Raw genomic sequence first — 27,409 nt, forward strand, 5'->3', positions numbered from 1 at the left:
TGTGTCTTTTGAGACCTAATGATTCTTCTTTGGTTTAGCAAACCTGAAGACACAAAGTATCAGTTAAGTTAGTTATATAGTTTTAATTGCTTTTAAGTTTCAAATGAGTGAGACAACAGGGATACCAAGTAAACAAACTTAAGGCTTCTTCAGTTGCTTTTTTTTTCTTGCCTTTGAACTCATAGAGGCTGCTGTTTGCAGCTCCAGTGTGGACAGTCCACTTAGAGCACCTTTTAAATTTAGTGTCAAAACAGGGACTATAGGAAAATCTTGCACTGTTTTCACCTCTGTGTTCTGGCAGCCAATTTCTGTGCATTGCTTAAGATGTCACCAGCCAAAGAACATTGTCCAAAGAGTATGGAAAAAGAAAATCACATATTTGTATAGGTTGGAAAAATTCAAGTAAATTCTTTACTAGGGCATAAGGATAATAAGACCAGCTGGATGATTCCTCTACATTCCCCCCCTGCCCCTTGCACAATCAGGATTAGTTTCTGTTTGTTTTAAAAGATTTCATTTAGGACAAAAAATTCAATTAATGAAATTTTTCTAAGAAAAAAAAAAAACTACAGGCAAGAGCCTGGGGTGGGTGGGTGAGTGGGGAAACCCAGATGTGCCAACTCTGAAACCCACAGCTGTGCTTTCCGATCTTGAAATAAATCTGTTTCCAAGAATGGAGGTTTCTGTTGTTCACATTTATATCTCAAATCATGCAAAAACATCAATGACATCTTTAGGTTCCAAGTTCAAATCCTTATTTAGGGTACTTGAACCTCATACCTAGCACTTACAAGACTTCTGAGATGTTCTTTTCAATCCTGACAGGCTACTTCTATTGAGAGGTAGGGAGAAGGCAAAGGGAAACTGCACCAAACAACAACAGAAGATAATTATATGAATGTTCTGAAGTCAACTAGCTGACCACATTCTACAAGAAAAAATTATGTGGGGTTTTAAGAGTTTAATACACAATTCAGCATTAACACTAGGTCATGTTTAAAAGAAATTAATCCAGACCAAAAATATTTGGCCACTAGGAAAATCAAGAGTTTGGCTCAAAATGTAATACTAACAGTAAATTACAAGGTTGGTAGAAGTTTCAGGATCCAATCATAAGATTAACCTGATGACTTTCTAAGTGGTGGCAGAAATGACACGGGAAGAAATACGTAAGACCCATAACACAACAGCACCTCCTTTTGAGCTGGTAGATTCTAAAGCTCATTTTTCCTTGCCTAAAAAATTTTTAATGGTTTCTACTACAGAAATTACTTCTAATTATTTACTTGCATGTATTCACGTATATGCTGTTACACAGCATTAGCAAATGTCAAGGCTAGTATAAGCAATCAAAATTATTATCTTAAGGGAAGTTAAAGGAGAGAGGCTGTTTCTCATCCAGTTACAGACCGAGGACATTTTAATAAATTCTCAGAAAGAGGCTAAGTGATAAACAGGCATCACACCAACCCCAAGTTGAATGGTCAAACTGCTGATGTTACAGCTCTGATGTCCAATTCCCCCACATTAATTATAACCAGGGTCAGTCAAGGTCATGTGGTGTGGCTGATTACACTCCCAGAAGCAAAATTTGAGATCCAATTCCTCACTTGCCACAATTTGCATCATCCATTTTATCCAAGGATCTGATGCTTCAAAGCTGGAACATTTTAGCTCAATTTACTTTTTGAGTTGGCTGCTAGAAAGTTAGGGCCAGATTTGTAGCCTAACATGCATTTTGTGTGCCAAGTTCACTCCTGGTTTAATGTTGTTTTTCACTTCCCCTTTACCTAGAATCATCTTACTTAATCCATGCAAACTTTATCACTGTGTGTGGCTCTGTAAGCCCTCTCTTAAGAATTTTTTGGGACAAGGCAATGAATAAAACAAACTTGAGATACATTTCATTATATATCACAGGCTAATTCAAGTCAAAGACCTCAGAGATTTAAAAAAGTGGTAATAGAGGGACACCTGGTTGGTTGGTGAGCATGACTTTTGATTCAAGGTCATGAGTTTGAGCCCCACAGTGGGTGTAGAGATTACTTAAAAAGTGTAATAGGGTGAAATAGGTTAAGGGGATTAAGAGATACAAACTTCTAGTTATAAGTCATGAGGATATAATGTACAGCATATGGTATATAGCCAATAATATTGTAATAACTTTCTATAGTGACAGATGTTAACTAGACTTATTGTGGGGATTTTTAATGTTAAAAAAAGGTAACATTTCTGAGCAAATTCATATTGTTCCTAGGGCAAGATTCAACTTATAAAACTCTGAATTGGGAGAGTTAAAAGTAAATGAAAGATGGATTCAAACTGCCAAATGAATGCTCCCAGAAGCTTCTAAAATTCCAGAAAGGTCCATCAGAAATGGAATCATTCAGATTAAAAAAAAAAAAAAAAAGTCTGACTGGAAAGGTGCTTGGTCATGGCACATTATGGCATACAGGATAACCAGAGGTGGATTCTTTATTTCACAAGTTTCAAGATACAGTACAAAATGAATCTGTACATCTCTCTATTAACAGGATTTGTTTACACAATTATATTACACTTCACCAGCCTTTATACTGTATTTAAATACAAAATAAATTTACAAAAAAGTCTACCATGGTGTTCCTTCCAATGCCAGCTTATGGTCTTTTTAAACTTCTCCTCAATATTGATAGTGGTTATACCTTGATCGTACTGACATTGATTTCTTTTTTTAAAATGAAAGAGACTAGTGTCAGCTTATCTGTCATTCCACATAGGAAAAACAGTGCATGTGAGAGGCTTTCCTGCACATGACCAGGACATCCTCTCATGCGCACAGAATTGGGAGTTTTGCTTCTGTAAATAGTCACTTTAAAATACAAATCATTTTTACTTGGGATATTTTAGGTTTTCTTGAAATACCAAGTGAAAGGAGAAATTTAGCTTCAAGGACTACACACATTTAAAAAATTAGGTAGTGGCTCAGACAATATGGTGTTCAGAAACTATATTTTTCATTTATATTGGAGAGCAATGACTGAGGAAAAAGATTTTCATGAAAACAGAAGTTTCTTTTACTTTATTTCTTGCATTCTTCTAGTCATACTATTGTGCAACACATATTAAATTCACTTCCAGAACAAATATTAGCTGTCGTCGGGGCAAAAGGAGCCCACATTGCTCTTCTTGGCAGGTAAAGGGGCTGTTTATCTGACACTGTTTGTTTTGAAATGTGCATGTGAAACATTAGTCCAAACCTCTGTAAAGGAAGTTTTTTGCAGATGGAGCTAGACAGTAATACACATGCTACACACATGAAGAGTTGTGGTCTCCATTTACAGGCTTGCATGCATACTTCCAAAACGCTGGTTTGAAGAACAAATGTAAGGAGCTAATAAGGAAGGAGGGAAAAATGAAGCCAAAAAAAAAAAAAAAAATCCTATACAAAATACTTAAGTTTCCTGGAGGCAAAAGCAGCTCCTTAATTAAATAAAGCATCTGATCACGGTCAGATCACAGAAGTTTCTACAACTTCCCAATGGTACAGAGCTAGAACAGCTTAGCAGTAAAACTTTCACAAATTAACCTTATATGTACAAGGGTAACAAATCCTCAAGCGTATTAAGGTAAATGATTCCAAAGTTAATCTCATTCAAGTGCTAAAATAATGAATTTTGGGGAAAAAAAAGGCTTTTACTTTTTCTGTGCCACTGAATATTAACCAAAAATAAGATAAGCCTTACTCAGAAAACAGAAACAAAAGTTTCAAATACAGAAAGAAAACAAAAAACCTAAACACCAATGCTACCTTTGTAACATAAAATAGAAGCAAACAGATGGTCTCAAGACTCTGAAAAGAGTTGACTAACCACAAACCAAACACAGAGGAGACTATAAGCCAAGTACTACTGTTGTCACCTTCAAAGGCAGGAAGACAGGCCAACGGGGCCAGGAGACAGGCTACCACAGAGAAATGAAGCTGCACTCAATCCGCTAACTCTAAATTCTAACATTAAAACTCCTGAATCCCGGAGTTAGTTTAATGTCACTGACATTAACTAGCTTTAGTTACTGTCATTTTATTCAAATGGATGCCATTTGATTAGGTAAGTATTGAGCATTATTTTAGGAGAAACACCAAACCCAGTTCCTACTTGCCTAGGTGTTATGTCCCATGAACAGAGAAGAAAAAGGGAGCAAAGTATTTTGAGACGGTCGTAAGGACTGAAGTCACAATGCCATAGAACGAAATTGTTTTAAATATACTCTTCAAATTTCCTGGAGCAAATGACCCAGAGGACAAGCAGGTGGTGGAAACAAGCCAGGAAGAGGCTATGTGGGATATCAGTAGTAAAAAGGACAGGGCAGGCAGTGGTAAAGTAGCAGGAAGTTTGTTATTGCATGAAGAACACGACTGCGCCTTCCCATCTGCCTTTAGGTAGTGCACGCTGCTTTAGGAAATGTCTCTTCAAAGCACAAACGGAGGGAAGTAAAGCTAGAGATAAAAAATGCGGCTAAAGGAGAAATCAGGTGGATGGATGGTAGAGGGGGAGAAAGGGAAGTTCAGTCATCTTGGAGGGTTTTAAAACATTTAAATACATTAAGACAGTTCCTTCGAAATGAAACATGGCCGCTCCCGTGAACTCTACTCATCTTCAAAGGGTGGGGAGAAGCGGCAGTGGTGAAGACACCAACATATTGTACCGACTGCACTCAAATCTCTCTCCATGTAAGAGGTTAAACCCATCTTTCTATTTAAGAGCTGCCCAAAGCAAAAGGACGCTCTGGAGGGTCAAACTTCCTACCTTTCGGATATGCTCTTATACATATGGTTCTGTGGCCACCTCTTCAAATTTGGAAGCAATTATGTGGGAGTAAAGTTTGCTTACCAGGTTTCTCATAATACTCTAAAACACACACAAAGAGCATACGACTTCACACCGAAAGTCTTCACGTTCATTACAGACTCATTAAATCTAGTTCTAAATATAATCCTAACTTCAAAAACCAAAGTCTTACAACTCTACAGGTAATAAGCTCTTCAAGTCTTCCGGCAGATGAGGGATTATGGAAAAAAGAGTAGAAAGGTTACTATAAACAGACTGAGGTCAGGAGACATAGAAAGCCTGCTCAGATACTAACGTAGTCTCAGACGAGACATGGGCTGGTGAATACCACCATCTGACAATAAAAATACAAATTCAGTTTAAGTTTAAATTTCTTCATTTGCAGGATATGGGAAGTCCTCCATTTTCTTTGAATTGTTGCTGTGCTCCACACTATTTAACCAGGCGACTCTCAAGTGTCATAGCCTTGATTTTCCTACACTTACCAGTGGGAAGGTGGTGCACAGGATCGCTAAGGAAGTGGCTGATTTTCTACTGTAAGAGAAAATGGCAGAAGTAAAAATCGACCTGGACAGTATAAACAGGTTTTGGCTTTCCTCAACCACTGAGTTTAATGCATCTTAGATTCTCTGAGTTTCAGTTTTATAATGGTAGTCACTGTATGCCACATCCTGGCAATAATATTTCAAATCTAAAGAATTCAGGAGGGTGAGATCTGTTCTTCTGCAGTAAGAATTGCAAAGTAAAATCCTGGGAACAAATGCTTCATCTTTCGGGAAAGTGTGTCTATCATCTCTGTACCCCACCCAGAGTTCTTTCATACGGTTTTCTAATTTCTCCCACTTAGTCCATCCTCTGGCTCCTGGATCAAGGCTCTGTATATTCAAAACAAACAAGCAGATTACACTGAGTAAGTGGGGGCAAATTCACATGTTAGCTCAAGGAGTCAGTTCACAATGTTTTATATATTCCATTCCAGAGAAGTGAAGTTCACATCAAACTCTTTAACACGCCTTTCAGTCTTTGAAGGAGAGACGAATGGTAGAAAGTATGACAATCACCAATTAATCAGAAACCTCCCAGCCTTCCCTTTTAAAATAACCAATATGTTGAATATGTATACTTGCATGTGGATTGGTAAAAGTTTCTCAGTTATTGCAGTTCTGAAACGATCTGAAGACTTGTTTTTTTGTTTTTTGTTTTACTTAAAAGGCAAGTTCTATTTTCAGACTTTCAAACATGTTAAGGTTAAACCTGGAACTAACTTTTTTCCTTTTTACAGTGATCAGTTTTTAGTGTTGATGCACAAGACCTTAAAGGTGGTTGATAGAAGAACTTATGCACATTGAGAGAGTGACTGAAAGGACCCAAGAAAGACAGCTGGGTACCGCAGACATTGAGTGTCTCATATGTTTCCAGAAAAAAAGGGGGGGGACCACTGAGAGTTGTTATTCCATACGGCACTGAAACAAACATTCAACTCAGTTTAGGTGAGAGTTACTTATCCCTGAAAATAAAGGCATCAGATTCTAAGCAGCTTTAGGAATTCAATGCTTCCTTGTGCCTCTTCCAGGAGGTGATCGCTGATCCGACGTCCTAAATCCAATGCAAGTGTTCTCCGCAAACAATTTCCTTAGTTGTCACTGACCATGGCTGGACATGGTGGCTGTTACTGCGGTGGCTGCTGCTCTGGTGGCCCCTCCTGCTGTGGCGGCACCGGCCGGGGCCCCGGAGGCCTGGGGACAGGCATGTCTTGGTGCTGCCTCTGCCTGTAAGCTATAACTGTTCCCAAGAGCAGTGCGATGATGGTCATGAGGTAAAGGTCCCACTCAGGTCCCAAAAGCTGGTCCATGTCAAGTTGGGTGAACATATCTCGAATCTTAATGAGAATAATATAAAAATCATTATGATCACTAGTCAGAGAAGGAACTAGGAAATAAGTTACATCGCAAATTACAGATGAATACAGAACTTATTAATGTCATTGGTTTTAGGAACATTTTGCAATGCAATAAAAAAAAAATGGCTTTAAAAGCCTTCAACTGAAACTCAAAAAATAACAAGTCTCAGGAATTGAGTTTTGTAACAGTGGGTGATACAAAGTGTCTAAAGGTGTTCCTTTCCACCAGTAATCCAACCCACTCATTTCCTACCATTTTTCACAGAAAATACTTGCAAGGAATACTGGGGACAATGGAGAGCAAGGGGTAGCGATCAGTACGTCGGCACGCCTGTCACCTAGCTGTGACGGCACACCCACTGAGAAGCCCCATTCTAATGACAGTAGGGGACTTCACATCTTCTCTCATGTAACTGACGATGGAAGGGATTCCAACGTTTAATGGCTGAATGGCTAATGCTTTTTAAATAGGATTTCATAAAATCTTTAACACCTGAATTGGAACTTTAAAGTTACATTCTTCGTCTATGACACTTCGTTTTAGTGTCACTTAAGAGAAGTCATTCCTGATATTTTCGGACTGCTACCTATCTACAAAGGAAATAAACCTGGGGTATAATCCTTTATACTGAAATAAAGTTATATGTAAAATATCCCCATAATATATATTTGTAGGTACAGGTGCTAGATTTTTCTGGAAAAAGATTATAAGAAACTATTAACTGCATTTCCTGGGGTGGGACCTGTGATAGGAGATTTTATGTTTTCTGTACCGTCTGACTTTCTCACTCTTATCATTCTCTTTTTTAGTTGGAATATCTACGTGGTAGGATTATGGAGCATTTTATTGTCTTTATACTTCCGTATTAAAAAAACAAAGATCGAATACTGCATGACCAAATCTTGGACTATAATCAGCAGTTTCTTAGTCCTACAAACTGTGAGAGACAAGGGTCTGCAATAGCCCTGACAGAAACAGCAGGCTGCCACGCTGTTAGCTTTTTAATTAAAGGAACAAGGATTGTTTTCATTACTGGAGGGTACAGCACGCCTGGTTCATGCTATCAAGCAACTATAAATTTGCCATTACAAATGTATAGGCAATCGGGAGGACGGAGTCCGACACCTCCGGTCCTCCAGAGCACCACGCACGGAGGCCCTCAGCAGCACAGGATAGGGCTGCAGAAAGGAGCAGCATGGACTACAGTTACATCTGTGTCACACAGGAGGAAAAGCCTGTTCTGGAATCGAATGCTGAAGTGGTGTATCAACCTATCCTAAAAAATCTTAACAAAGGCTGAAATATCCTATCCTGGTCTGGAGTGAATTCAAGATAAATAGCCCTTGTTTCTGCATAGGACTTTTGGAGTTAAATACTTCATCAGTTAATCCATTATGAGGAAGTAAAGGTAAAGCAAATGTAAAACAGGAGAACCCAAGAGCACCTACCCAGAAATACAGGTAACTTGGGTCAGTAGTTTTGAAAGGAATAGGGAACTGACCTCTTATCTGGGTTCTACCATTAGCTTAATTAAGTAGTTCAAGGTATTTTTACAGAACGAAGTTCTAGTGGTGTTCTAAACCAGCAGAAGAACCTGAAGTACAATAGCCTGGGCAGGTTCTCAGGTTCTACTTCTCCCCTTTTTAAAAATTCTCTTTTTAAGGGACTGGTCTGAGTCATTGCCAGGCAGTCATCTGATTTACTGTTTACTGAATTTAGTTTACTACTGTTTCAAATTGCCAAGTGTTGGCCTCAGTTTTCTCTAAACCAGAAGACACCTGCATCAATGAAAACTGCTTTAGCACCTGGAGCCACCATCCAATGCTACCTGGAAACGTACTGCTCTGTGGCTACCTTCACCCTACACCGATGCAGTTTCTCGGCACTTCACCTGGGGGAAAAGGGAAAGGACCAGACACTGGCAGGACACTCCTCCCCTCTCCCCAAACTTTTTAGATACAAACCTCTGGACTGAGCAGCTTACATTATTTATATTTTAATTATAAGAGGCATGGAGGGTCACCTGGGGGGCTCAGTCAGTTAAGTGGCTAACTCTTGATTTCGGCTCAGGTCACAATCTCAGGGTCCTGGGCCTGAGCCCCACGGCAGGCTCCACACTCAACGGGGAGTCTGCTTGAGTTCTCTCCTTCTACCCCTCTCCCATTTCATGCATGCTATGCTAAAATAAATGAATCTTAAAAAAAAAAAAATGAGGCATGGGAACACTTACATTTGTTTCCCGTATGTACTGCAAGAAATACACCACACCTAATTTGCATAGTGCTAGGAAGACTGGTACTTGTGCGTCTGGGCTGGCTTCAGCTGCCATGTCATAAAAACGTTTCGCAAGGTGAATATCCTAGAATATAGGCAATAAACCAAAATTCATCTCTTGTTAAAATAAGTAAAATAATATTATTTAGCTTATACATTCGGGTATCAGTTTATATATTTAGAACATTTATTTTACCTTTCAAGTTTTCATTTTAAAATTTCCCATACCTAAAGGAAAAACCCAACCTGTAATTGGGTAGTATTTCTTTAATTATCTAACTGCTTAATTTTGAAAAATTTTAAGATTTAGCTCATGTTCCTCCTGCCTGACATCCCATTTGCTGTGCAGATATGCTGCATACAGCTGCATCCCTATGCATAACACAGGTCAATCTTAAGATTTCCGGGGGCTACCTATAAGTCTCATTTTTCTTAAAACTTCAGTCAGTATAAGCAATTTCTGGTTTCAGTTTGGAACAGTAATCTTCAAACCTAGTAACATGCTCATGATTTCTCAGAGGGTACTTGCATGGATAGTAAACCCATTCTCCATTTCCCTGCCTTAGACTTATTTCTGTAAAAGGTGAAAGAAGTCATTATGAATTCTGGCCCAGACTGGAGTGTTCTGCATGCAGATAAAAGCAGAACGGCACAGTGGGACGTTGTGAAATTTTCATTTTACAACCTCACGTTTTCCATGCCCTGACGATTGTCAAAGAACAACCAAACCCCAAGGAAAGAATTCCATAAGACACAGGAAAGAAAGGTTAACATTAAAAAGGACTTTTTCCACATAGTTCAATATAAGCAGTTACTTTCAGCTGTTCCCTAAACTGTCGCTAGAGTGTGTCATTAGTTAAAAAGAAGGTTCTCTTCTGTTACTAACACTAAAAGTATAGTTAGTCTGGTTTTTAAAAAAGTGTAACAAGTTTTTTTTTGGACTGCCACATTTTTCAAGATCATGGATCAAACTTTATGTGATAACATTGACTTTTGTGTGGATGATTTAATAGGGTGATTAAATCTTATCAATTACATCCTGAATTATTTATTCCATGTAATCAATCCTCATTTAATCCTTAATAGTTTTCTAACTGTACTAGATGCTGAACTGAATAGTTTTTAGTAGTATGAGTGCTTCTTTCTTTAAAAAATGGGTTAGAAATAGGAAAAGGTGATCATGTCTTAGAAAAACTAATGGAATCATTCTGATTTTTATACATGATTAATTATTCTTAAAAGTTGCATCCCATAGTTCCCTACCCCCATTCTTATCGAAGAAATACTATGCTTTTTATCATAGTCTTTATTCACAAGAATACACTATATTACAAATTAAATTATGAGAAGGCACAGAGATTAATTTTCTCGGCTTCTAATCTATTACAAAACCAGAATTCTGTTACTTTAATTTTGATTGCTTTTAGTAAATTATAACGAAGTGTATCCCATAAAAACCATAACTTACGCGCAATCTTTGTGCTAGTCATCAAACACATATTAATTTTATTTGAATTACAAAAGTGAAGTCAGACTTGCTGACAGAAGCAAAGTCTAACCTGGCTGACTGGTCTGACAACCAAGAGGGGCTTCGGTAACTTGATAACATGGCAGAATCTTCCCCAAGCTGAATGCACTCTGCCTGCAGTTCCAGAGTCTTGATAAAACTATATTCAAGTATCTAATATTAATATAAATGTAAAATATAAAAATTTACATATGGGAATTAAAAAAATTAATATTCAAATGTGGTAAAATAAAAGGCACTTGGACCAAAAAATAGTGCATTAGCAAAATGAAAATGAACAACTTGCCCTTAAGCACATTAGGTCAATGAAGTATCTCTAAGTGACAGAGTAAGGAATATAATTAGTTATTTGATAAATCTTGGTAAAGCCTTTCGGCACTTCACCCAGGAACTGAGAAAGTGAATGACTCCAGTGACCAGGGAATAAATACATCTTTTGCAAGTCTCCAGTTTCCAACTCCTTGCTGTCAACAAGACTGAAGGGGGACCTAACTAAGTTGTCAGTGACAGATCACTGAAAATAATTTTAATGACAGATCACTCTGATTTTTGGCACATGTTATAGACTAAATGTTTGTGTCCCCCCTAAATTTCTTTGTGGAAACTCTACCCCCTCCTGCGATGGTTGGGGTTAGGAGGTGAGGTCTCTGAGCGGGTACCAGGATCAGATGAGGTTACAAGGGCAGAGCTCTCATGGATGGGATTAGCTGCCTTAGAAGAGTCTCTAAGTGCTTGCTGCTCCTTTCCTGCTCTCTCCTCAGGTTAAGGACAAAAGCCAGAAGACAGCTCCCTCTGGCCCAGGAAGCAGGGCCTCACCAGACACCAAATCCACTGCCACTGTGTACTGCAACTTCTCAGTCTCTAGAACTGTGAGAAATCCTGTTATTTAAGCCATCCAATCTATGGCATTCTGTTACAGTAGCCCGACAGAAGACAGCATGTAACTCTAAAGCAGTTTAAAGAACTAAGTGACCTTGTTATAAGATTCCTCCCATTTGTATATACTTGTTTACGTGAACAAGATTCCAGTCATACATTTATAAAAATGAAATTAATGTTAAATCTACTCAATGATGCTTAAACTAATTTTAAAAAGATGCTCCATTCATCTCATTAAAAGATGCATTTTCAGTAATTACCACAAAAGTAAAACTTTTGTGAAATTTATAGTATTATGTTGATTTATTCATCATTGTATTGATAATTAACCAACTATGACTAATAATATCTCATGAGTTTTTCTTAACACTTAGAGCCTATAATCATAGGAAATAAAATTTAAAATTTGAGTTTAACATACTTTGTTTCAGATAAGTATGATCGAAAGATCAGTAAAATATCTAAGCATTAAAAACATTACATTAGTATGTGATGCTATGGGAATAATGGACTGAAAATATGAATTCAGGAAGAAAAGGAAAAGATACCATTTTCATTTGATAAATTTGCTGTGTATTTAAAAAATTAATAATGAGGGTATTATATTAAAATTTTGGTATTTAGAGTAATTTAGTCATTTTTTATAAAGTGTTGGTGCTTAAAATAGCTAGAATTTAGACCCTTTGGAGCTTATGATGATAATCTTTAATGTCAAATTAAACATGTACAGGAGAACACACAGTTTTTCAAAATCTTCTTAAGGGCATAGAGGCAAAAACTTAAGACCATAGGTCTAAAGAATGTTAGACTGTATTAGGAAGGCAGAAGACTCAGAAATACATTTATCAGTAGCAAACGTCTTAATTTATTTTGAAATAATTTAGAAACAACAGAATTTGGCTGAAGATGGACAGACGGTTTTTCAAGCAAGGAGTTACCGATCAAGGCAGCACTGCATTTCCATTTTAATGAATGTTTTTGGCTTACTATCTTAAATACAGCAGTGTGTGTTTGATGATGAAAGAGATGCAAGGATGGGCTTCTGAAATATTACAAAACTGTCTTATAACTTAGTACCTAAAATCTGAGCACATTCCAAAGAAAGTGTATTTTCTATAAAAATGTAGACGATTCCCCCAAATCAGTTACACCATTCAAACATTTGTTTTGAAGCCACACTCACCTGTTTAATGCCTAGTCCCTTCTCATGCATATATCCCAGATTAAACATAGCCTGTGCACTGTGTTGCTGCTCAGACGCTAGACGATAATGAATAAATGCGGTCTCGTAGTCTACGTCAGTGCCAAAGCCATAGAAATGGTAGTCTCCAAGCTTAATTCTAGCCACGGTATAGCCTTAAACAAAAATTAAATGAAGAACTGCCAATAAATCAAGCGTGTTCAAAACAGACCAAACTGTTATTTCTCCTCCTGTTTATATGCTTACATAAAACAGAATTTTAATTTGTAGTACATAAACTTTACAACTAATCCTTCAACCAAGCTATAAATTCAATAAAGACTTAAACTAGAGGTGTTGCTCTTCTGAGGAAGGCTTTGTAATAGGGAGGGGTAAAACAAGGTGGGTGGTAATCCCTACTTCATGATAATACTCTTCAAAATGAGCATGTTCTAATCTATCTGCCATTTACACTGTAAAGTAGTTCAACTGGACCACTGTTCAGGTTTGAAGAGGGACAGCCAGGCAATGTTGAAAGGAGTATGTGTGAGAAAGAAATACTCAAAGGGTAAGTTTTAGACTAGTATTTTATTATATATTCTATTCGATTCTCATTTTACACAGAATATTGGCCTCACACTAAAAATCAAAGAGTAAACCATAACATGATGTAAATGTCCAGTACAAAGACCTCACAATTCAATTTAGAAACCGGAGACTAGAATTTCCGTTTTAAAAATAAATAAATCATGATGCAAACAAGTTAAGCAATATCGTGGGTCTGTCTGCTTAATTTTAAGTTGACAAATGACATTACTTAGTTTTTTGTGGGAGATAAGAAAACAAAACGGAGACAGTAAAGAAAGGTCCCGGGATGAAACTCTTCCCTAGAAGGCAGTGGCCACTCACCTTGCGAGGCGGCCCTGTTCCAGTGCAGCAAAGCTCTGGGGTAAGTCTCGTTCTCCCCCACAATGGTTGCTTCCCCTATGGGGAAGATGAAGTAAATACAAATCAGGCACTTAAGAAAGACAGGCACTAGACTCTTAGGGTTCATTTATAAGCCAGAGTGGCTATGTAGAACATCATTTAAACAAGAATTGGGATATGGCGAATATTAAATGAAAAAAGCACTGTATTGACATTAAACCAGTATTAGAATAAAATACCAAGTTCAAAGGAATCACTGCCTCTATCCAGGACATGCTACTTCCCTGCAACATGTTGTATCCACAGAACTAATAAGGAGACTAACTACTGAGCTGCTTCTATGGACTACGTACTGCTGGAAAAACCATGTTGTTGTATCTGATTTTGGAAGATGGATTTGTGAAACGAACGGCAAATCGATTTCTACTGTCAACTCTAACATATAACACTAACTTGGCTGGCTTAGGGAGCTGAGGGAAGTTATACTCATGTGTTATTAAGGTCAATTTACAACAATAAAGAAGTTTCTTTGTGGCTTTTCACTTTAAGCATGAACAGGTGACCCGACGTGAGCCTCTGTATTCTAAAGGCAAGGGAGGACGGCAGTGAACCTTACTCTGATCGAGAATGAAGGCTGCATTGCTCTGCGCCACCTCATAGCCCTGTTCGGCCAGCAGGAGGTACTGGATCATGGCGGCATCGTAGTCGCCATCCTTATAGCTGTTATAGGCCATCATAAGCCTCTCGGACCAGCGGCCTCGTTCACAGACGTTCTTAAACAACTGTGAGAACAGGAGGAAAAAAAAAAAAAACCCGTAACAAAGTAAGGAACATATGCCAGAAAATCAGTTTTGCACTTCGGCTATAAGTGACTGTGAGGCTACCTCTCTGCATCGCTGGTAGCTTTATTAAATACATACAGAAGTCTGGGATTTTATTTGAAGTTTTCAGTCAGTCTTTAGAAGAGGTTTACAAAAATAATAGTAAACAATTATATATCATTACCCTTGCCAGGCACTGTTCTAGTGCTTGCTTTATGTACAGTAGGTACGGAGTTTCCCTTAGAGCTCCCATGAGGTCATGGGGGCCACTCCATGAGGTAAGTCCTATTAAGTGCCCCGTTTCACAACCAAGGAAACTGAAGAACAGAGCAGTTTGGAAACTGTGCCAAGCATTCATCAAATGCCACTCGGAAGTGCCAGTTATGAAAGAGCTAAAAGGAAAAGTTCCCTCTGGGAGACATCAGCATTCCCTTTTACAACACTCATTCAACTTTTTGGTGGTGTTTCAGATGCTTTCTAGGTGCTAAAGAGACTGCAGACAGCACCACCTGTCCTTATAGGTGTGGATTCTAGTGGGCAGAGACACATGAGATAAAGAAGCATGACAGTGACACACAGGCCCTGAGTCTTCCCTCAGTGCATCAAAACTAATAGGTCGAGTCTGTTTCTACTTGAGAAAAAATCATGCAAAGAAAAGCAGAATTAAAATGACAGATTTTCCTCTTGAGAAAATCCATTTCCTGTGTACAAGTCAGGAGAAAAGCCCTTACCTCCACTGCAGTGTGACACGATCGCATCACACCTGTGCCGCTGGCGTGCATCTGGGCTAGGTTATAGAAAGCCAAGATGTGGCCTCCCTGAGAAGCTAAATTAAAATACTTCAAGGCCTGTTTATAATCCCTCTTGACTCCAATGCCATCTGTAAGAACAATCACACGAAAGGTCAGAAACAGTCTTAAAGAAGATTTAGCTGAAGCACCAGAGAAGGCTTAAATATTGGGTAAAATCAAATGAAATTCAGAATTCTTACTCAGGAAAGATGTGAATCCTACTAATGCAGATTAGTATATTAATACGGATTAACATAATTTATAATGAAAAACAAGATGCACAAATCATTGCATTGGGAGAATATTAATCAGCCAGAATGCTCTCATTTATCACAATGGCATCTGGTGGAAAATTAGTAATTTAGATGTCAGTATACACAGCGTTTAATGCCAAAGTTACTTACTATAGTACATAGAGCCAAGCTGCAGTTGCCCATCCACCCAGCCTTGTTCAGCAGCTTTCTGGAAGTACTTTAGTGCCAGATCATAATTCTGTAGGAAAAGAGGTCACATGGTCACATAAGAAAACTCAAAAGGTTGATATACTCAGAAGTTAGTCATTCATTAAAAAGAGTTAAAAAAACACATATAAGATATTCTCAAAGAGCCATTAAAAAGACTACCTTCTAATTTTTTTATAATATACAGATGGTAGTCTATGTCCCAGAGGGATTAATATATTTAAGACTGTGAACAATCTGTATGTTCACTCTCAGAAAGCCTACACAACGCTAGTTCTGGTTCTTTGGAGAAACCTTGGAACACAAGACCACGACTTAAGAAACACTCCTATCTTTCCTAATAACCAACAAATCTTTTTTAAACTTCAATTTTTGTAACATTAAAAAAGGAAAATTATTTTCTCCTTATTCATTCTTTCCCTGTGTAGCTTATCAAGCACGATTATTAGATTTCAAATATAACCATCCTCAGAGAAAAATGAAAACAAAGATCACGACTGAATTTTAGTGTCCTAAAACGACTAGGAGGAATCACCATGAGAACACACTGTCTTCTGTGCTAGGGAACACCTACAGATTGGAATCCTAAACCTAAGTCTTCATTTCAGGCCCAAATTAAATACGTTTTACTTGGAGAGATCACACAGAGAAGAGGGCAGCAACGAGAATCTTGGGACATCTAACATGAGGAAGTAGTACAGAAGAATGAGAAGCAGTGGCCTAGGAAAACCAAGAGAACTTGCAGAATTCCAGGGAAGAAAGAGTTCAAGTGACACAGAACCAACAAGTCAACAGGAGTTGACATTTGGGAAATTACTGGTGACCTGCATAGAGCAGTTACATGAGGCAGAAGCCTGACTGCTGAGACCCGAAGAGTGAGTGGTAGCCACTACTATAGTTCATTCTTTGGAGAAACCTGGCTTTGTAGTGACGGACTGGAGAGAAGAGAGGTAGTAGCTAGAAGGGCAAAGAATAGAACAGAAAGCTTTTCTCCTTCTAAATGGGAGGGATAAACATTTTCTTAGGCTCCAGTGAAGAAGTAGGGGGGGAGGAGTCTTGGAGAGATGGAAGCACAGGTAGGGTGGAGAGCGCAGACAGAATGAGAACTAGCTTCACATCTTTAGCGGAAGTGTCAGAGACAGAGCCATTCGAAGAAGGCAGTTAGTACGGAGGGTGCCGGGTACTCAGCGAACAGGAAAAGGTTCAGCTCTGGACATAAAGGAAGGATTTCACCCGGACTGGAAGCCAGCTAGTTATACTTCCCTACCTCACCAGCTGACTGCTTGTTTAAGTCAGAATGTTAGACTGAAAACTTACAACTTGAACTCCTCTCCCATAGAGGTAAGCCATTCCGAGTCCACTCTGGCCGACTGGGTTGCCCTGCAAACCAGAGACAAAAGAGTGAAAGGATTCATTAAAAAAAAAAAAAAAAAAAAAAAAAAAAAAGCCAAGAATAAATGACTACCAAAGAAGTTTTAAGCATATTCAAAAAATGTCTTTGCATTTTTTCAATTCAAAATTCTCCTTCCCAGCAGGCTAAATGTAATACTGACTTTCAGAGATTTGGGGGTCTTCAGTAATTTGCTGAAAAAGAGGAAACAGTACATTTATCTAGAATTAAATTTTGGTGACTTACCTTATGACCATCTGTTCCATGAGTTTATGACAGAACACATGACAAATGTATTTCTTCTCTTAAAATTAAAAGTAGGTCACTTTTTGGGTAGTTTTTCACTGGTAACCTCCCTCCCCAATAAAGAAGGAAGATGCCACGGTGGAAAGTCAACCACCATGTAAAACAGCAATATTGGGATCAGGTGGCAAAATACAGTTATGATTACTGGAGTGTCACAGAACAAAGATAATCATTGTTTTGAGACCTGAAAGAGAAAAATCTAAAATTCAACCTAAACTCAGACGGACAGGGGCATCTTTTTAAAAAGTGTCACAGCACTCCCTTGGGAAATACTCGACATTTGGAACTAAAGTAGTATGTAGCTGGCAAGGAGATAAGCATACACACTGGAGGCATACAGGCTCTTAAATATTCATATGTAGTTTTCTCTGGGCCAAAGAAAGCCTAAGTTTTATATTTATGATTATCGAAAGTACCCAGTTATGTAAGTTTTAAACCCCAAGTTGCAAAACAAATAGGGCAAATTATTATAACTCTCAATTGCATTACTAAAATCAGTATTTCCCTGATGAGGAAACTTCTCAATGAAATTGAAACAGAGGCTTAATATTCAATAATTTGCCCCCACCAAATAAATCACTTTTTACTGGAAAGTTTTTTGTTTTTTGTTTTTTAAGATTTTATTTATTTATTTGAGAGAGAGAATGAGATAGAATGAGCACGAGAGGGAAGAGGGTCAGAGGGAGAAGCGGGACTCGATCCCGGGACTCCAGGATCATGACCTGAGCCGAAGGCAGTTGCTTAACCAACTGAGCCACCCAGGCGCCCCTGGAAAGTTTTTTTTTCTAGCCAGTCCATTCCCATGAATCACATTTACCTAAGTGCTTTCTTTTTTTTTTTTTTTTAAAAGATTTCATTTATTTATTTGAGAGAGAATGAGAGATACAGAACACGAGAGGGAAGAGGGTCAGAGGGAGAAGGAGACTCCCTGCTGAGCAAGGAGCCCGATGTGGGACTCGATCCCGGGACTCCAGGATCATGACCTGAGCCGAAGGCAGTCGCTTAACCAACTGAGCCACCCAGGCGCCCTACCTAAGTGCTTTCAATAATTTGAGGCATGAGTTGGTTAAGACTAATCTTTCAGTATAATAGACTTATTTATTAAAATAATAATAATATGGCACACATTTCAATACACTGAATCATGAGGTCTTACCATGTCAGCAGCTTTCTTAAAATAGTGAAGAGCTGTCTCATTACTCTGTGGTACAATATCACTTCCCTCTGAATACATCTGGAAAACAGAGCCTAATTTTATTAAACGCTATATTCCTCTCACCTATAATGTATTTCTATCTCATCTCATTCTGGTTTTTGTTAGATATCATGAAATCTTTGAACAGTTTAAAATTCCCCAGAGGATATTTTAGATTTAAAAGCAAAACCTTAAAAGTAAACAATATTATTGTATCTTCTTTGTCATAACAAATTTATGACTTTTTTACAAACGTGAATATATTAAAATCAGTTCAAAGATCAATCTCAGGGGAGAAAACCTTTAACTCAAGGTGATCTTCTCTCTCACTCTATCCCAGGGCAGTCAAATGGTTGTTGAGTTGCTTGGGGTCAGTGACTACACAAGAGAAAGGGGTGCTGTTGGCAACGCCCACTTCCCTCTCTCTTCCACCATGACTTCCCTCAGGGTAAGATACAGGGTAGGTCTTACGTTCAGGAAAAGAAATAACTAAAAGGTTATTTTAAAAGGTTTCAAGCACTGAATGATTAGAGTACCAGGTACAGAACATGATAAAACGGACAAGAGAAAGAACAGAATGACTGAGACTGTTTTCATCCATGTATACATTAAGAAAACGGAAATGGAAATCTTTTTTTGAGATAGGGTTAATTAGGAATTCAAAGCAAGAACTGAAAGGGCTAGAATGGAAAGTTCTTAAAAGCTTAACAAAAATAGATGGGGAATACTAATTTCGATGCTATAATAGTTGGGATGTCTACATGTACGGTTCTCAGGCCCCAAATAACTGGTTGTGATTATGTGGCAAATACTGATGAGATTTTTTTCCTATTTGTAAGAACCTTTGTGACAGATTTATTCTACCTAAGCATCCTAACCTTAGGATTTGGTTATGGATGAAAATATCCACTGATGTATACTATATTTGTTTTCAAAAAAATGAAAAAGGAAGTTCTGAAACAGTGCCATGTCACATGGAATCTACTTGTTACGTCTCCAGACTTTGGTGTTTCCTTGCTTGGAAAAGAACCACACTGACAGGTGAGTGATAGCTGTCACACTGAGGATGATTAAAGCCTGCAGACAAATGCTGACAAACTCTAGTGGCCTCTACTCAGCACGGAAGAAAACAGGCAATTATCACAGACTTAGCAAAAAAAAAAAAAACAAAACTGCACAGCAAAAAGAAAAAATCCCTCATTATTGTGTATGATACACACAAAGCAGGAGCTCAGTGATAGCTAATTTCAACAGAAAATTAACATACTGATGAGGAAATGCTGTTTCCCTTACGTTACCTAAGAAAATGCCTCGAAATCACTTACCTTACCACAAGACACAATATCCTTGTATTGGAAATTTTATTTCCAGTTTATTTTTGGTAAACTGTAGATTGTAACTACAACATGTGCTTATTTTTTTTTAAGATTTATGAAAAATAGAAAAAAATTTTATTTTTGTTGTTTTTTTTATTGTTATGTTAGTCACCATACATTACATCATTAGTTTTTGATGTAGTGTTCCATGATTCATTGTTTGCGTGTAACACCCAGTACTCCATGCAGTATGTGCCCTCCTTAATACCCATCACCGGGCTCACCCATCCCCCCACCCCTCTCCCCTCAGTTTGTTTCTTGGAGTTCTTATTCTCTCATGGTTCGTCTCCCCCTCCGATTTCCCCCCTTCATTTTTCCCTTCCTTCTTCTAATGTCCTCCATGCTATTAATACCTTATGTTCCACATATATGTGGAACCATATAACTGACTTTCTCTGCTTGACTTATTTCACTTAGCATAATCTTCCTCTAGTCCTATCCATGTTGATGCAAAAGTTGGGTATTCATCCTTTCTGATGGCTGAGTAATATTCCATTGTATATATGGACCACATCTTCTTTATCCATTTATCTGTTGAAGGGCATCTCGGCTCTTTCCACAGTTTGGTTATTGTGGACATTGCTGCTATGAACATTGGGGTGCATATGGCCCTTCTTTTCACTACATCTGTGTCTTTGGGGTAAATATCCAGTAGTGCAATTGCTGAATCATAGGGTAGCTCTATTTTTAATTTTTGGGGGCACCTCTACACTTTCCAAAGTGGCTGTACCAACTTACATTCCCATCAACAGTGTAAGAGGGTTCCCCTTTCTCTACAACCTCTCCAACATTTGTTGTTTCTTGCCTTGTCAATTTTTGCCATTCTAACTGGTGTAAGGTGGTATTTCAATGTGGTTTTGATTTGAATTTCCCTGATGGCTAATGATGATGAACATTTTTTCATGTGTCTGTTAGCCATTTGTATGTCTTCTTTTAGGAAGTGTCTATTCATGTCTTCTGCCCATTTTTTGACTTATTTGTTTTTTGGGGGTTGAGTTTGACAACATGTGCTTATTATGCAAACACCACTTGCTATTATGTAATACATTCACAGAACATACAGTACCTTTCCCAAGAAGGCCATCGCATGTGAATTGCCAGCATTAGCTGCTAAATTGAAGTAGTCAAATGCTCTCTGTGAGAAAAGAATTTATTAAAATAGTTTTAAAAAAATAAAATAAAATTAAATAAAATAATTAGTCAGAATCTGCCTTTGGCTCTTAACCAAAATAATCATTTCGGAACATTTAAAAAATCTTGTAATATGGCAGTATCTCAGTTTAAATAGCAGCATGACATCTCTTGGTTGCTCAAGGTACCCACCCCTCTTCACGCCCAATCCATCATTGAATCCTGTAACTTTCATCACCAAATTCCACCTGAATCCACCCATGATCCTCCATGACCACAATTCTAGGCTAAGCTATATTATCTCGCACCCGAACTTCTGGAACACGCCCCTCCTTGGTCTCCTGCCTTTAGTCTTCAGTCACCCAAAGCAACAGTTCAAAACACTTAATATGCTGGTCCTTACAGCCCCCCGAAGTCTTGCAGGGGCTATACTGGCGTGATCAGACACTGCTTACCTCAGTACTGTTCAGCTTGCTCTCTGCACTCTGGTCCTTCCTGCCTCAGTACCTACACACATACTACTCTTTCTGGCCTGGAATGATCTTACCTCCAGGCTCGACTTAAATGTCATCCATTTCTCCTCAGAGACAACTGCCACCTCCCACTTATTAACCTGTTACTGGACCCTTTCATTCTCCTTAATAACAACAATCACAATTTATTACATGTTTGTTGGTGTGATTATTTAAAAAAATACCTAATATTCTAGTTCTATTAAACTTGATGCTCTGTAAGGACAAAAAGACCAAAGCTATTTTGTCTAGCATTGTATTCTGAATGCCTAGCAGTGAATAGGCACATAACAGGCACATGAACTACTGATGAATTAATGCAGTTATATACTGGGAACTCCTTTTATTCCTTCTGAGAAGCTGGTGAAAAAATTTATTGTTGTGTAGGTATTTCACAAGTAAGCAGCATACACCAAGGATATCCCAAAACTTGTATAAAAGGTATGCAGCAAACTTATCATCTGGAATTGTTATCTCACCTGACATTTTTATTAGCCAGTTCATCTGGCCTAATGACATACATTTGAATGACCTAAAGACAATGAAAGCAGTCAAAATGCCATCTGAATTAAAAAAACCAAACAAACCATGGGTATTTGGTATAGTTTTAAGTGACAAGTATATTTTATTATGATCTACTTAAAGTTGATGGGATATGGAAACGAAATAACCTTAATTAGAATATTTAACTGTTATGGCAGAATAACAGTTTTATTAGTCTGACAAACATTTATCAAGAACTCATGTGCTAGGCATTGTCAGGTGCTGGGAATAAACTGGCGAAGTCTGTGGTCTTTTGCAACTTAAGTTCTAGCAGAGGAAAAAACTTAATTACATATTCAGCAAATTTACAATGGGTAAGGGCCATAAATACAGATTGTCAGAAATTTTAACTGTGGTGCATGACCTATTCCTGGAGTGGGGTTAGGAGACTAGAGAAACATTTTAGGGGAAGAGATTGGAGATGAATTCTGGAGGATGAGTAGGAATTAGCTACGTAAAGAAGGGAGGTGGGATAATATTCACTCTAGACAGAGGGACTAGCATTCCAGAAATCCTGAGATAGTTTCTTCATATTTTCAAAGACCTGAGAAAAGGTAAATGTGCCTGTGAGTCAGAAAGCAAGGAGCTGGTAAAGGAAACAGAGACTGGTACAAATCCTGGAAATCATGTTAAATAAAGGTTTTGGTTTTTAAGCGACTGATAATCATGGACCACTCGAGTTTTAAGCAAGGGAACCACAGAATTAGGTGTGTGGTTTACAAACATAGGCTACTGCTTAGGAAATGCAAGCAGGAGATGACTCATACAAGTGGCAGGTGTATTGATGGATACAAGGGAAGAGATAAGCAAGATTTAGGGCATAAAGCACACAAAAGCTGGGTACAGATCTGACTGCTATACTTGTATACTCCTAATTTCTCACAAACTCAACAATGACTTTTCCTCGGTTCTATGAATTTTTTCAGAGATTTTATTTATTTATTCATGGAGGGGAGGGAGAATCAGGCTCCCCATGGAGCAGGGAGCCGGATACGAGGCTTGATCCCAGGACCCTGGAATCATGCCCTGAGCCAAAGGCAGACACTTAACCGACTGAGCCACCCAGGCACCCCTGAAATATTTTCTAACAGGAGTTTTAAGACATACTTCTACTACATAACCACAGGAAACCAAGATACTGTGTATGTATTTTTGGCAATATTGAGAACTAGGTTTCAGAATTTAAAAAACCCTTCTCACAACTATGAGGTATAATCATATTTTTAGTCTTCAGTTTTCTCAGGGGTTAGATGGCTCTTGAAAGATCATTTGTGATGATTGTCTAAGTAACATGGACTTGATATTGTCATTGATAAGAAATACATCTAGAGCATTGTTTCCTTCTACAACGTGAAGTACAAAGCCCTGGGAACAAGAAAGTTACCTGATGATTTTGTTCTACTCCACGCCCTCCGTGCAGATGCAGTTGTCCCAGACCAACCTGAAAATTAACAAAAATGAGCAAAAGTACATGGTAGCATCTGGTGTCATTAAATTAGACCAGTAAGAAATCATTTGTCATAAAAAGGCTTCTCTTCAGAATTCAAAAAAGTGAAGACTTAAGTCTTAACTCCTGAAGATGTTACTCTACTTAAACCTACATTTTTTAAAAACTGAAAATGCCTTTTAATTACAAGATATCTTTCTGAAATAAAGATGAAATAAAGGCAATTTCAGGCAAACCAAAACTGAATTTGTCACCAATGAACTCACTCTGAAGGAAATGCTAAAGGATTTTTTTTTTTTAAAGATTTTATTTATTTATTTGACAGAGAGAGACACAGTGAGAGAGGGAACACAGCAGGGGGAGTGGGAGGGGGAGAAGCAGGCTTCCTGCCAAGCAGGGAGCCTGATGTGGGGCTCAATCCCAGGACTCTGGGATCATGACTTGAGCTGAAGGCAGATGCTTAACGACTGAGCCACCCAGGAGCCCCTTAAAGGATGTTCTTTAGGAGGAAGGAAAATTATCCCGGGAAGCCTGGCAGTAAGAAATAAAGAGGAATGTAAAGTTAAACTTATAGGGGGTGGCTCAGTCGTTAAGCATCTGCCTTCGGCTCAGGTCATGATCCCAGGGTTCTGGGATCGAGCCCTGCATCAGGCTAGGCAGGAAGCCTGCTTCTCCCTCTCCCATTCCCCCTGCTTGTGTTCCCTCTCTCGCTGTCTGTCAAATAAATAAATAAAATCTTTAAAAAAAAAAGTTAAACTTATGAATAAATCTAATTATATGGACTGTATACAAGAATAATATCTTGCAGGATCCAAAAATATATAGAATTAAAACACATACAGAGTACTCTAAGGTTTGCATTGTCCAAGAAATGGTAAAAGTGCTCATTCATATTAGACTTTGATAAAAGAGTAGTAAAACAAAGTCCAGCTATCATCTTAGTAGAGGGGAGGAGGTACAACAGCAAAAACATTGAAACCAAGAGAATGTAAGAAAAGAGACATAAAGAAGCATGGAAAAGCAAAATGAAAGCAAGCAAGCAACACAGAAAATGTAAACACAAATATTCATTACTTTCAATTAAAAGACTGTCAGAATGGATAAAAAAAATAAAAAGTAGTCCAATGATGCTTCCAAGAGACATACCTTAAACATAAGAGGTGAATACAGAAGATAGAAAAGATATTCCATGTAAATACTAACCAAAAGAAAGTGGCATAGCTGGCTAGTACCAAAGTACAATTTAAAGCAAAAAACATTTCTGGAGATAAAAGAGGACATTTCATGATATACAAGCTAATTTAACAAAAAGATAACAGTATTAAGTCTATATGCACTCTACATGGCCTAAAATACATAAATCAAAATTGACAGAAATAGAAGAAGACAGAGACACAGGCACACCAAGGGGGCAATTTAAACAATACTGTCTCAGCACTGCACAGAAAAAGCAGACAAATTCAGTAAGGATTCACAAGATTTGAACAACAGGATTAAGAAACATAACTCAACTGACACATAAAGAACACTATACCCAAAGACTGTAAAATTTATATTCTCTTTAGCACACGAAATTTGCTCAAACAATGGATCATAAAGCGAGTCTCAGGAAATCCCAAATGAAATCATACATAGCATATTCTTATTTTTTTATTTAGATGCAGGCTCCCCGCTGAGCAAGGAGCCCACACGGGGCTCAATCCCAGGACCCTGGGATCATGCCCTGAGCTGAAGGCAGATGCTTAACCGACTGAGCCACCCAGGCACCCCAGAGAGAGAGAATCTTAAGCGGATGCTGCAATGAGCGTGAAGCCCAGCAAAGCGCTTGATCTCACAATCTTGAGCAAAAACCAGGAGTCAGATGCTTAACTGACTGTGCCTCCCAGGTGTCCCATACAGAGAATATTCTGACCACAGTGGATTAAACTAGAAATCAACACAAAGGGTAAGTAATAAATCCCCCATTTATATGAAAACTAAGCAATACACTTCTAAGATTACACATGGGTCAGAAGAAATCACAATGAATATTAGAGCTAAATATCATGAAAACTATGACAACAGGGAAATGTATTCTACCACATATCAAGATTTATAAAGTTATAGAAATTTAAGACAGTACTGATGCACAAGACATGCAAGAGAATATGCACAGAGCATTATTTGCAATCGCCCATATCTGGGAAGAGTAAAATGGGTAAATAAGTGGTGGGATTTTTATACAATGAAATACTATAGGGCAATGTAAATGAATGAATTTCAGCTACATGAAAACACATGGATTGATTTCATAAACATAATGCTGAGCAAAAGAAGCTGATACCAAAAAATGCTGTATGATTTTTTTTTTTTTAACGTAAAATTCAAAACCAGGCCAAACCGATCCATAGTGTTAGAAGTCAGCTCTGAGGGCAACCCACTGGGGGCAGGGGGCCCGCTGCTGGGATGCTAGCTACGCTTCACAGGAGGCTCACCTGGTGCTCCATCAGGGGGCTGTAGGCTTCCGATTTACGTACTTTTCTGTATTAAGGTTGTAATTCGAGTAGCAAAAAGAACAAAATGATATACTATACCACATACGGATTTTTTTAGCTTGAGTTTTCCACTGAATACACTAAAGTCAGCTTTCCACAGTAAGTAGTATTCTACATAATTTTTAATGGCTGCATAAAATTCCATACATGGAAGTGTTGTAATTGAGCTAAATAATTCCCTATTTTGGGGCTTTTAGATAGTTTTGAATTTTAACTGGCCTCTGATATAAAAGAAAGATGTTTAATTAGACAAGAGAACTTTATTAAAATTTCTATGAGCTAAGATTTGGATCTTTCACTACAGTTTTGTTTTGTTTTTTTTTAAACATAAGATGCCCTTCTGTTAAGTCTTAAAATCAATTGTTCTCAAAAAGTATCTAACATTCATGTCTCTATGTGTCTAAATCAGGAAAGACCTGTAAACTGCATGGAAAAAAAGGCAGATGTTGAAGTCCTCTTTTTTATTTCAGGATTATGAAATAACCCATGAAATAACAAATTATACATGGTACTTTGATGGATATACCATACAATTTACATTGAACAAGGTCACTTCTGTCCTTGACCTTGAGGAAATTATGGTCTAAGATGAACAAAGGAAACATGAACAGTAAATGGCTCTAAAGGGCATCTGAAATTCCAAATGTTCCAGAGACTTTTTGTTGAAAGAAAGGGGCAGTTTTCACCCTTGGTGACTCCAATAAGAGCCTTCATCATCAAGACACTGCTCTGTTCAAGCAGTGGTTTCCAACCATGGTGCAATCGCCTGGCCAGCTTCTATCAACTATCAATGACTAGGCTACATCCTTGATGCATTCAAATGGAAATGTCTTCACAGTAGGAGACTCTTGGTACTTTTAAAAATAATGCTACTCAGGTGATTCTAATATGTAGTTAATATGGCTCAGAGCAATGGACACGTTTCTTAGGGAGGTAAGAGTTTGCCCCACGACTGTTATAATGCAGTGACACACGCCCTGAGATGTTAAACACATACCTGTGCTTGTACATCACCTTTTTCTGCTAGGAACTGATAGTATTGAATCAAATCTTCTTCCAGCATCCCACTATTCATTCCTGGATTTTCCACCTCGTCAGGCAGCCGTATTCTCTGTACTACTGAGCCTCCTGTCAGCGAGATATCACTAGCAACTAAACAGGGCAATGAAGTAATAACATGGAGGAAGGTCAGAAGGATTGTTCCACAGAAGGAAGTAGAATTTCAGCTGCCAAACACTGACAGACACTATGCTAACAGTAATCTAAAGATTACAAAATAGTAATCTATACAGACCCAGTGTTTTCCACAAAATATTTAGTAAGTGGAATCCAAAGTGTACACGTACGCGTGTGCGCGCACACACAGGCACAAAGGAGATCTTAG

At 38.1% G+C, this 27,409-nt stretch overlaps 1 protein-coding gene across 2 annotated transcripts in view; it reads right to left on the reverse strand.

Annotated features, from left to right (window-relative positions):
* Positions 1 to 2,450: 2,450 nt before the first annotated feature.
* The window catches only part of SEL1L (SEL1L adaptor subunit of SYVN1 ubiquitin ligase), a 55,608-nt gene continuing 30,649 nt past the window's right edge, over positions 2,451 to 27,409 (reverse strand). The window contains exons 10-21 of one of the 2 annotated variants that reach the window (XM_025869521.2): positions 27,023 to 27,177; positions 23,429 to 23,485; positions 20,925 to 20,993; positions 18,444 to 18,521; positions 16,909 to 16,971; positions 15,535 to 15,622; positions 15,071 to 15,219; positions 14,135 to 14,300; positions 13,501 to 13,575; positions 12,595 to 12,767; positions 8,961 to 9,089; positions 2,451 to 6,708 (exon numbers count right to left, since the gene is read on the reverse strand). In XM_025869521.2, the coding sequence (XP_025725306.1) occupies positions 6,499 to 6,708; positions 8,961 to 9,089; positions 12,595 to 12,767; positions 13,501 to 13,575; positions 14,135 to 14,300; positions 15,071 to 15,219; positions 15,535 to 15,622; positions 16,909 to 16,971; positions 18,444 to 18,521; positions 20,925 to 20,993; positions 23,429 to 23,485; positions 27,023 to 27,177 (1,412 nt within the window). In that variant the 3' untranslated portion in view covers positions 2,451 to 6,498. The remainder of the gene's footprint in view (positions 6,709 to 8,960; positions 9,090 to 12,594; positions 12,768 to 13,500; positions 13,576 to 14,134; positions 14,301 to 15,070; positions 15,220 to 15,534; positions 15,623 to 16,908; positions 16,972 to 18,443; positions 18,522 to 20,924; positions 20,994 to 23,428; positions 23,486 to 27,022; positions 27,178 to 27,409) is intronic. The other variant, XM_073895685.1, reaches the window with a different exon arrangement.

Source organism: Callorhinus ursinus, unplaced genomic scaffold (genome assembly GCF_003265705.2).
Source record: "Callorhinus ursinus isolate GAN/ISIS: 27379988/994484 unplaced genomic scaffold, GSC_fseal_2.0 scaffold8, whole genome shotgun sequence".
In the NCBI taxonomy this organism is placed as follows: domain Eukaryota; kingdom Metazoa; phylum Chordata; class Mammalia; order Carnivora; family Otariidae; genus Callorhinus; species Callorhinus ursinus.